At 38.6% G+C, this 12,050-nt stretch overlaps 1 protein-coding gene across 1 annotated transcript in view; it reads left to right on the forward strand.

Moving 5' to 3' along the window:
- Positions 1-12,050, forward strand: part of UROC1 (urocanate hydratase 1) — a 40,181-nt gene that overhangs the window by 8,768 nt on the left and 19,363 nt on the right. The window contains exons 3-11 of the mRNA XM_051788885.1: positions 596-689; positions 1,052-1,111; positions 4,149-4,277; positions 4,917-4,978; positions 5,924-5,990; positions 6,570-6,713; positions 9,384-9,472; positions 9,932-9,994; positions 11,026-11,205. Of these exons, the coding sequence (XP_051644845.1) occupies positions 596-689; positions 1,052-1,111; positions 4,149-4,277; positions 4,917-4,978; positions 5,924-5,990; positions 6,570-6,713; positions 9,384-9,472; positions 9,932-9,994; positions 11,026-11,205 (888 nt within the window). The remainder of the gene's footprint in view (positions 1-595; positions 690-1,051; positions 1,112-4,148; positions 4,278-4,916; positions 4,979-5,923; positions 5,991-6,569; positions 6,714-9,383; positions 9,473-9,931; positions 9,995-11,025; positions 11,206-12,050) is intronic.

Here is a 12,050-nt window from a genome sequence, read left to right on the forward strand (position 1 = left end):
TTGCAGCACATTAGTGCCAGGAAAGCTGACTTGGAATATATTTGTATTTCCCATGCCTCACCTCTCAACTTTCTAGATGAAGTGTATCCTAGTAAAAAGGCCCATATTTCTCCTAACTAGTTCAGTTTTTGAGAGCTTCTTTGAGCCTGAAACTCAAGCCTTAGATAGCATCTTAAATAAAAAGGGTTGATGAGCCTGAAGGCAATTTCATTTGCTGCTGTTTCCTTTGGCATTGCAGGATTTAGCTGCTTGGCCTTGGCCTCTGTATTAGAGGCCAGTTCCATCAACCCCTCCCCAAAAAAAAATCTAGTTAAAAAACCATGAGTTCTTGGCCACCATATTTATCAATTGTGATTAGCAAATGATAAGCTGATTAAAATTTATTGGGTTTGTTTAGTTCTGATAATAGTTAAAACCTGATTTACCTGTTAAGGTACACATGTAATTCCAGATCTGCACTTTGGTTTTTTTTTCTTCCCCACCTTCCCTCCTGAATAAAAGCCTGCAACTTAAACAAGTTTGAATATCTTATATACCTGTGGTGTTTCTTGTGAGTTGGAGTGTTTCTTCTAAATTTCTGTGACTACCCTTTCAGAGCATACCCCATAGGAGAATACCCTTGCAAGACCAAGTCAGCTGCTGCCATTATGTTGATGATAATGAACAATCTGGATCCCTCAGTAGCTCAGGTAAGGGGCAGTGAAAGGGAGCTGGATTCATAGGGCAGCAGCAAATCTGTGAGATACTTCTTGTATGTGCTGTCACATAAATACTGAAAAATCTAGATGTACAGTAGCTCAGCTCATGGTACAGTGCTTCTACAACTTACCCTGAAAAACTAGTGCTGATGCTTCCTAATTTTGAAAGATAATACTCTTTTCTTTCTTAATTTGTCACTTTTATGATGTTACTTTCTGATTTCAAGAACCTAGAGGGTTTTGATGTAATGAGCTCTAGAAAAGATTTATTACTGAGATTACAAAAATAGCTCAGAGATACAGTGAGAGGTTTCAGTAGAGTGCTTGCCTGATTGTTAAATTGTCTTTTTCAGTTTCCTCAGGAACTTGTCACTTATGGAGGAAACGGGCAGGTCTTCAGCAACTGGGCACAGGTAGGACAGTGCTGGTTTTGCAGCTTGCTTAATAAAACCAGTTTCACCCTCCCCCACGCACATTCTGCTTAAGCAGTTCGGGATAGTTCTTGGCAGTCGTTGCCTCCAAACACTCCAAAACATCCTGTTTGGATAGAGGAATGCTCGGTTAGGAACTGCTTTATTTAGTGAGGAGAGCACAGACAGCCCAACAGAAATACTAAACATGATACCATGAACCTACCAAACTGTGTATGATGATATAAAGACCAACCTTGTCTTTCTCTCATGCATGTGTGTGTGCCTCTGTATTTTCCACAGACAGAGTCTAAGAAACTAGAAAGTGTATCTTATGTTTGTGTTACTTTTGCAACATTTTTCACAAGCAGTGGAATAAAAATAAGGCTTTGATTTAAGAAAGTGCTATTTTCAGTCTTTTTTCCAAGCATATCAGGTTAGCTGTAAATATCTGTGCGAGCTGGCCAGTTCATGGTGCACTTTACTATGAACCCCGATCTTCTAAGAGTAATGACAGGTGGGTAAAAGTCTCTCTAAAATCAAAACTAAGGTGTTTTAAGTTATGATTGTATAATCTCTGTTCTCCTATATAAAAAAGGTCAATATACACACTTTAATCCGCAAAATGCGTGTAGGAAACATTTGCAGGAGATCTTTGGAATCAGCAGCATATTTAGAATTATGATTTTTGTGGGCCAAATTTATTGTCTTAAGAAAAAAAAAAGGCTCTCTGTCTGAATGCTCTGCAGGTGTGTGGTGGCAGGAGGAACATCGAATGAAGCACCATCCTGAGTGTCTGTGGGTAGGCACAGATGTGGTGACTGTGAATGCCAAACCCACATGGTGCCTCCAACCTCTGGATGCCCCAAGGCCACAGAGTGGGGGCAGATGGAAATCCACTTTTGAATTTTGCAATGGGCCTGTAAAAAGCTGCATCACACTGTGGAGGGCAGGGTCACTCCTGAGCACTGGGAAGGTCTTAATTTCTGTTTCTGTAGCTCACATAAGCAAAAGCTGACTTAAGGAGCCAGCTTCTGTCGTGAAGGATCTCACATGCACCTTGTTGTGACTCTATCTGAATCTGGCCTCTTGCTTATTAAAGAATCCCAGCAAAAATGATGTGCAAATGAAGCTCCTAGTTAGGGGAGAGGAATGGATTCCTCACCATAGCATGGGACTGAGTGACCCAGGGTTTCTTCCAAGTGTGGGGGGGTTTCATTTGTGGTTAAAATTCATACTTCAGTTTCCTGATCTGGTAAATGGAAGTTAAATGGAAGATTTAGGCAGATTTTTGAGGCAAAACTGTTCTGACTTTTTTTGAAACAAAGGTACCATGGCAATCCACACTATTTCTTTATTCTGTGTGTCAATTAGTAAATGCCATTTAACTATTGCCTGTTGACTCCATCAGTGTTACAGCATTTCTGAGGTGAGCAGTGCCAGCAGTTTATACAGTGGCCCTTATTGGCCTGACATTCCTTAGGCAGATGCTGGGCTGCAAGGTGAGGTAGAAGTGCTGCCAAAGTCAGAAATGTTCTCTTTTCTCTTGTTCTCATCCAAGCCAGACCTATGACCTGCAGTTGTTTCACAGCAGAACAAACAAAACATTTTTTGTTTTGCCTGCTTAGAGTAACAATCACATGAATGATTCAGTTGCCACAGAACATTTTATTCTCTTTGTAGCTTGAAAACCGCATGTTTAAAAAAAAATTATCATTGCAGAATTCCTAGGGAAAAAGTTCAGTTTGGTTTATATAATCCATGTAGATCTGTGCTTTTCTTCTGGATAATTTCAAATGAGAGAACTATGTCCAGAGCTAACTTTACAAGCCTGCAGACAAAAGACCTTCTCTTTAAGCTCCGAAAGGCTTTCAGGATTTTGCTTCCTTGTTACTAGTTATGCCCTTCAATGGAAAAAGATGTATTTATCTCACAGCTTCTAGTTTTATTAGAATATTTTTCCCATATTGCTAAAGAGTTGAGAGTTCAACCAGTTACCTGTTCTATCCTACAACCAGAACTTGATTGTTCAGCATTTTTCATGAAACAAAACCAAAACATAAAAAGCAACAGTAACTCTACTAACTTTTTCCTGTTCACTTTAACTTGCAGCTTGGGAAATTGACTGAATTAGAAAGGACTGGCCTCAAATCTGTACCATTTTTAATTCAGATCAAAGCCACAACTACAGAGCTTAAGTGCCCATGACAACTGGGTTTGTTTGTTTGTCACTGATACCTTGTTTCTGTGTCCCTACAGAAACTCCAGTTTCAAGTAATTATTGAATTCCAATATTGCATGGGAAAGCTTCTCTCAGGCCTAGTTGTCACATACTAAAAGTCCTGTAGAATATAATGGGCTTTGTTGTAGACAATGATGTATGAGAGTTAAATTTATAGTCAGCTTAGGTGATCAAAGTGTACTTTTTGGCATTCATCAAGAGTAACTTTTGAATTATGCAGACAGAGTTGAGATGTATTTATTTGTATGCTCCTGGGTGTATTGAGGTGTTTCTTCAGTGTCCACAATGAAAGCACAAATTTTTATTTGAGAAGAAAAACCACTTCATTTTTAAGTGCACATTGTAATAGCCATTTATTGAACAGAAAACAAGCATTAGAAGATGCTGAAATTCAGGTTAGGATCAACAAAAAGAATGAGTATTTAATAAATTTGATAGGGAAAATTTTGTAGTGTGACTTCAGAAACACTGCCAGAAAAATGCCAGATCCAAATGTTTAACCTCAAGATAAAATGAGAATGGCTTTAAAAGCGAAGGATTTCTGGAGTTTCTACTGGACAAATTATTCTGGAACTTATTCAGGCTTTTGCTAGTCGATGATTTATGTTTCCTGCTGAGTGATGTCTCTTAAAGGACTTTATTAAAAGCCAGAATGTGTTGAGAGCTCTGTTATTCCATATGTGAGTACACCTCGTTATGTCTGTAGCTGCCTTCATTCTCAAAGTTTAGCAGCTTCACAAAAAGCCCATATATGTAAGATGGAAGCAGACTCCTTCTTTTCCTTGCTTTTCCTTTCAGTTCTGGTTGGTGATGCACTACTTGTCAGAGATGACAGAAGAGCAAACACTAGTAATGTACAGTGGGCATCCTCTGGGACTCTTCCCCAGCCACCCCCGTGCTCCTCGGTTAATCATTACTAATGGCATGGTACGTATTAGCATCTTGTTTTCTTTTACCTCCTCTTCTGTTTAATTTTCAAGCATTGGCTGAATTAAAATATGATTCATATTATCCACATTTACAACAACACATGGGAGAATTTGGGGTCCAAATTCTGCCGCATTTATTCCAGTTCAATTGCACTCATCTCATATGTGCTCATCTGCAGTGATGGAGGAAACAATCCTGTATTTATCAGACAACTTCTGTTCTTACTGAGCCTGAGCTCTACATGTTCTTGACCAAAACAGTTCAGCCAGACTCAGTTTGGAAGATTTAAAAGCTCTCAATAGCAAAAAGATGATTATTAATCTGGACCGCTTTGCTTGGAAGGCAAGCTGGACAAGTGAAAGTACTGGTTTATTGCCAGTCTTTTGAGCCATTCAATATCTCTCTCCCTGCAGGCTAGTTTTTGCATGGCAGTCACAGTGCCAGAAAGACTGGACAACTTTTTTTTTTTTTTTTTTTTTTTTTTTTTTGATACTGGAATGCATGAAATAAAGCACCTGAATTACTTCTCCTGTTTTTCTATGTGTGTGACCAGAGTTAGAGAAATGTGGGCTGTCAAAAAGACCTGCTTAAATCTCTAATTTGCTTATCTGGATTCTATTTTGATTGTTTTCTTAGGTTATTCCCAACTATTCCTCCAGAGATGAATATGAGAAGATGTTTGCTTTGGGAGTAACAATGTAAGAAGATAGCTCACTATTAAAATATATCAAATACTTGACTAAAATGTAATTCAGACATCAAGCAGTAGCTGGTTAAAATTTCTAATGCAGATGGATTTCAACTGTGCTGCATAAATTCCTGATGCTGCAAAGCATTAATACATACTTAAGTGGAATTACTTTGGAGTTTATGTTCAGCCACATATATAAGGATGTAATTGAGGTCTGCCAGGAATTAATATTAGGTTTATGTGAGAGACTTGGCTGCATGGCAGCCTGAAGCCTTAATCATAAACCACTTATAGCACTGGCTAGTTCCACTTTGCAGAGGTTGTTTTGCAATTTATGGAAAATATAAGTCATGAAACATTCTTCCAGGCGAAGAGGAACTTTGAAGTAGAAAATTATCTTTTTTGAAATTATTTTTACATAATTTTTTACATTTGTACAGACTGCTGTTAATCTAGTTGATGAGCACAAGATTATTATACATTTGGGTACCATGGAGAGAATAAATTAAAACAGCTGGAGAATTGCCTCCCTCCTCTGGGAATTTAATAGAAATGTGAACAAACATTTTGAGCCAACAACTTCAAATGCAACTATGTGTCTTAGAAGCACAAGTGGCACTGGAAACCAATGGCATAAATGTGCCAACGAGGTGAAAAGGAGTGTCCTTGTGTCCTAGTCACTTTGTTAAATTCCAAGACAACTTTACCTCAGCTTTTGATCGATGCAGTTTTGAACTCAATTAAATCAGCTAAGCACTCTTCTGAAAACATGTTGGTGCATTGCTAATGACAAAACTTTGTTAATATGTAAATTTGAGAATAGCAGACCTTTAACAACAAATCAAAACACAGAGGTTTTTTTTTTTTTTTGTTATACTGAAAACACGTGGAGTACAGAACTCATTCCAGCCTGAGTAAGATGTGGTCTCACAGTGTTCATTGCTGTCTCCAGGTATGGTCAGATGACTGCAGGGAGCTACTGCTACATTGGGCCTCAGGGAATAGTACACGGGACAGTGGTAAGAAACTGGGGAAAGGTCTATTTGTCAGTATGTTTTGGAGGAGGATTTCTCCCATAGTGTCTGGTGACTGGAGAGAGTTGGGCTGTGGTGAGAGGATGTTCTGGCTACTAAAGAAATTCTCATTGCCCGTTCCTTAAACAATTAGTGTTTTTTCACTTAGATACATTTCATCTAGGGCACAGACCTGAAGGGATTTGCAGTGAAGGTCTTAATTTGAGCTCATATTTAGCTACAATACATGAAGTACCAATTGACCAAACAAGTTCTACAAAAACCTTTTCTTGGCTGTTTTCCTTATCCATCATTTGCAGCCATCCTTAACAAGTCCCTATACCTCAAGAGCAGCATATTGGGAAGCACTGATTATTCTATTTCATGGTGAGAGAAATAAACATAATCAGGACAGGTGGTTTCATACCATCATTTTGTAACATACTTCCTTCTTAAAAGATTAAAACTGTTCACATGTTCAGTGACTGCAGAGTTTGTCTGTTTGCAAAAGGGACAGAAGATCTTTAAATTTAAGGGACTCCAGAGAAAACATCTCCTGGTGATTGCTCTATTTGCTGTGTGCAGCTCACAGTGCTCAATGCAGGCCGTCGCTACTTGAAGGCAGAAGACCTGTCTGGGAAGGTGTTTGTGACTTCTGGTCTCGGAGGGATGAGTGGGGCTCAAGCAAAGGCTGCAGTCATTGCTGGGTGTGTGGGGATCATTGCAGAGGTGAGAGCAATACTGCTTTTGTTCTGTCTTCCCTCCTTCATGTGCTGAGTCAGAGCCCACATTCTTCTGATCTGACATGTTCCTCAAATAATCCTGACAAAAACTCAAGAAAGATACTCTTTTCTAAGATCTCTGTCCTTTTCATTGCTGAGCATTTTTCAATGCTATTCCTCTCTCTATTCACTCACTGGATCAGACTGCAAGGATATTATGACTGCTTCACAAATAATGCAGAATGATGCTGTTAGATGAGCTCTCATTGCTTGAACTACCCTCATTTCATGTGTGAAAAGGTGTAACTTCTACAAGCAATTCCTGTGAGAATTCCTGCATTCTCTCATGCCAAAAATCATTTATGTTATAAAGGTATTAATTATAATATTTAACTTTGATTAATCTTTAAAGCCTCTGGCACAATTAAACTTCAAAACATAATGGGTCAGACTGCCCACACGGTGTGCAGTAAACCTGACTGCTCTGCTCAGCTCAGGTCTTGTTCATGGAAGGTTGGGGCTTCACCTGCTTTACAACAGTGGTGCAAAAGTGGTTTTATTGGCACGTGAGTTTTGCATGTATTTGAGATTTCCTCAGGTACTCTCTGCAGATGAAATAAATTTATTCAATTTACTATTGAATAAATTATTAATGCATAAATTATATTTATTCAGACTTCTGTCATCATGATCTCTGAAATGCTGGAATACAAAGGCAAGACTCCTGTGAGTGCTGTTCACGGCACTCCTTTGTCCTTTTCATCTCTATGGCTGCAGATGATTTTGTTCAGGAGACTGAATATCGCCTGGTTTTTATCTCCTGTGAGATGATCCTTGTCGGAAATGAGTCTCAGGAGCACATGTGGATAACCATATATATGTACATATTATTTGTTTAAGAAACTATTTATGCAAATGGCACTGGATTGTGCAAGAGATATCACTTTGTCAGCCAGGGCTTGCGAAGCTCTGACAGAAGGGATTAATGGTGCAAGTCTTTTACCTCTTCTGTTTGACAGGAAGCAGATTGTAATTTTATGAAATAATTGCGTGGAGGACCAGACTGTCTCCTCGGAGCTGCACTGAGCTCTCTAAGGTTACACTGGAGGCAACATTTGGTCATCAGCTTTATGCAATTTTTTTAAAACTACCGAGATGCTGATGAAAAATGAGCATATTTTTGAAAGTGTGTTTCAAAGGAAGCTAGTTTTCTGGAGTATGCTGGCAAGTCTGTGAAGGGCTAAGAATGTCAGAGAGGGCTAAAGTAAAATATGTAGGATGTGGTAAAATTTAAATAGATCTGATCTGTGTTGTGTGGGGATTTAAATGAACCCAATTCCTGTAATTCATACAGACCACTTAATATCTTTCCTCCTGCGCTGATTTAAATAACTCAAAAGGAGCTGTCCCCCATGGCACCTGACTTTATTGGATAATTCCATTGGCAGTGCCACTGTTATTATCATAATCTGGGGTTTTGGAAGGATAGCTTTTATTACTGATGTGGAAAATTATGGAAGGTTTCTCATGCTAAGAATAATTGGGAAAGAAAAGGTTTCCTGGTGTTTAAGCAACTCCTGAATACAGAACCTAATTAATTAACATGTAAATACCTTCTTAATGAGAAAGAATGAAAATGATGGGAATGGAATATAGAGAAGTAAAAAATGCTTTCATGAAATAGTGGAAGTTAGTCAGGTTGTGTGTTCTCATACACACACATCACTGGGGGGGTTTTAAATCTGTTGCTACCACAGAATATTGGCTTAAATTAATTTTACCACTTGCTTTATGCCAATGATAGCTCATTGTAAAAGTATTAATGGATGTGCTAGTTCATATGCTGGCACAGATTCCATATTAATGGTTCAAAGCCTCCACAGTTTGTCCATCCACTTATATTTTTATCCAGCTGTCTCTTAAGCATATACACACTGGCATACACAGAAGCTGAACCCAGAAGAGAGTACAGATTTGGGACTGAGCTTGCTTGGAGCTTCAAATTTCAAACGAGGGAATTAAAGACGGTTTTATTTTGATCTAGGCTATTTTTTGGTGGCATTAGCCAGCGGGGATAACAAAGTGCTTTCTTCTTTTCCATATTTGGTTGAGATTTTCAACCAGCAGTCCAAGAACAAAAGTGAGGGTTAATTTTATTCAGCAAACCATACCTTTATCTTGGGCAGCCTGGCAGAAACATCCCTCTGAGCTGATCAAAGAAAATATTTTCTTAATCAATTAAACCCACAATTTTCACAAGAAATAGCCAGATTTGAAAAATAAATTGGAAACATTTTTGCTTTTTAACATACTCATGAAGAAAAACAATAACTAAAGTTGGCAGAAAAATATTACCTCTTGTACAATTTTAATGATAAATTTTTGTTTGTAGAATATTTTGGGAAGTGATGTATCAAGAATATTTCTTGCTTTGAGCCTGGAGTAAAAGAGAACAAAAAGTGTAAAAAAGAACATTAGAGGTGAAAAATAAGTTTTGGACAATAATGATATATATTATATCTTTATTATATACAGACAGAGGTATATCTCAAGGTAAGAGCAGGGCTATTACCTTTACTTTTTTGCTACTCTTTCTTGTAGGGTAATTGAAAAACTAAAGGTAAAAGTGACTACATAGGGGAAATAGTAGTTTTCAGATCTCTGCTGTTACTCCCAGGTCGATGAAGCAGCACTTCTGAAGCGTCACAAGCAGGGATGGCTGATGGAAATCTCTGACAACCTGGACCACTGCATTGCTCGCCTTAGGTATGACTTGCAACATAATTCAGTGAGTTTATCTTTGCTTTCTAACCCTCACTTCACATCTTTCTGCCTTGTGCCATTTTAATGTACATGTCAGAGGGGTTGAGGGATGCTCTTCTTATTCCATGTCTGCTTTGGAATGTGATTCTGGTTTCCCAAACTGCAGCAGTCATTATTAGTGACTACTAATGCTTCATATCATTTGGATATGTTAAATGTGTCTTCATTCTGTTTCATGAATATGCATAGAGCAGTTACAACTGATGTTACACTTGAAACATCACTCAAGTTTTATGGAATCAGTGATTAACAATTATGCAAAGGTTGAAAGATCTGTTTTCTAGATAAGTGTTGAAAACTACATACAGACTTTCTTACTGGGTTTGATTCTGTGTGGCACTTATACTTTGCAAGATGGAATGAGGTGCATTTTCTTCAGCCCATCTTTTTATTCTATTCTAGAGAAGCAAGAAAGAATAAGATTGCCCTTAGTTTGGGTTACCATGGGAATGTGGTAGATCTATGGTAAGTAGTATGTATGGATAATGGATACATTAATGCTCTGGCTTGTTCCCAAACTTGGAAGAGGCATTAAATCTAGGGCTGAGTACATTACTCTAGATGTTAATGAAAAAGTATTGTCAAAAGAGAGATGTTCATCCTTGTGTTCCAGTTCCCAGTTGTTTCTCGTGCTCCTCCTTTCCTTATGGAACAATAAATGGCTTAGGGAAAGAAATTCTAAGATTCTTCCTTGGATGAAGAAAGAATTTATCTACTTCCTTCTAATCTTTCACTAATTGGATTGCAAGAAAATGTCTTTGACTTCAGTGAATCATAGACATGTTCAGGTTGGAAGGGGCCTTAAAGATCATCTAGTTCTAACCCCCCTGCCACAGGCAGGGAACCTACCACGACATGAGACCAGGTTTTCCAGGCTCCCAACCAGCCTGGTCTTGAATACCTCCAGAAATGGGAAGTCCACAACCTATCTGGACAATTTGTTCCAGTTCTTACCACCCTTATAATAAAGAATTTCTTGTTCATATCTAATCTAAACCATCCCTCTGTCAGCTTAAGGCCATTCTTCCTTTTCCTATCACTATCTGCCCTCATGAAAAGTCCCTCTCCAGCCTTCTTGTAAGCCTCTTTGGGTACTGGAAGGCTGCTATAAGTGAAGAATAGAAGTACTGAGGTATTGATTAAATAAAAATAATAAAATAATAGGTAGAAATTCCAGCACTCCTGAGGCTTTATTCAATGTTAACTCTTGTCACATCATATGCCAAGGGCTGAGGCTGACCAGTAAGACTGGTAGGTCATACTGGTATCCAACTCATCCATCAGGATTCCTTCACAGGTAAATGTGGAGTATAAAAGTTGCACCTAAATCTTCAGTACCATCACTTCCTACCTCCTGGCTTAGCCTCCTGCAAAGCCTTAGCCAAGGGCCTACTGTCACAAACAACCTTTTGGGCTGGAAGAAATTCTCCTGAAAGAGGAACCAGACTGTGAAATGACAGCTTATGTTCAAACATTCCATTTACTGTCTTCCCCAGGGAGAGGTTGGTCTATGAGCTGGACAAAACAGGAGAGCTGCTGGTTGATCTGGGGTCTGACCAAACTTCTTGTCACAACCCATTTAATGGGGGGTACTATCCAGTACAGCTTGGCTTTGAGGAAGCAAAGCAGCTTCTTTCCACTGATCCAAGGAAGTTCCGGACCCTGGTGCAAGAGAGGTAAATGTTTTGGCTATACATCTTTTTAACCTTTAAGTTTAGTTGCTCTGCAAGTAATCAGATCTCTGTCTTTCTTTCAAGAACTCTCTCTTCTTATATGTTGTTTGTTTGTTTGTTTCAGTAGAAATCTGGGGTAAAGTTGCACTATTTAGTCCTTGTACCTCTATCAGTCACAATCTGGCAGACATCACCTACCCACCACTTTAGGAATATTCTGTATTGTATAAGATCAGAAGTTTGAACACTAATGATTCATTTCACTTCTATAAATTCCTAAATTGCATTAGGTTTTAAAAATCTGGGACAATAAGTATAATTCCATGTAGTCTTCCATTTGCTCTGGGTTCACTGAATATGGCAAAAAGCTCCAACGAGCAAACCAGAAGTCCATTTAGCCTGCCATGCATTGCTGGCTTCTGGCCAGCAAGGTGTTTTTAAGGAAGGATATAAAAAGGGGATAATCTCCCTTAGTCACTCCCCACAGGTTGCTACAACTGTAACTAAGTTCTGTTTAGCATCTTGATTTCAGGAAACTACCACTGATTTACAAGTTTGCAAGAGAAATTGGACATTATAAAGGGAGCATTTTGGCATAATTCATATACAAATGAAGCTGTACTATAGTTCTCAACTGGTCCTTTCAAGGAGAGTCCTCCTACACTGGTTTTGTTCACCTTGAATATTCCTGGTGGAGGCCTCTTACCAGTAGAAGGTAGAATATGGGCATAACATCTATTTGACTTTGGATGAGGGACCAACAAGGACTTTTCCAGCTTCCCCAATTCTGCGTCATACTAATCAAAGACAAAGGTAACAGAAAGGTAAATTTCTGTGAGGAACTCATT

Source organism: Manacus candei, unplaced genomic scaffold (genome assembly GCF_025592945.1).
Source record: "Manacus candei isolate 608988 ecotype Guabito, Panama unplaced genomic scaffold, ASM2559294v1 h1tg000025l, whole genome shotgun sequence".
In the NCBI taxonomy this organism is placed as follows: Eukaryota; Metazoa; Chordata; class Aves; order Passeriformes; family Pipridae; genus Manacus; species Manacus candei.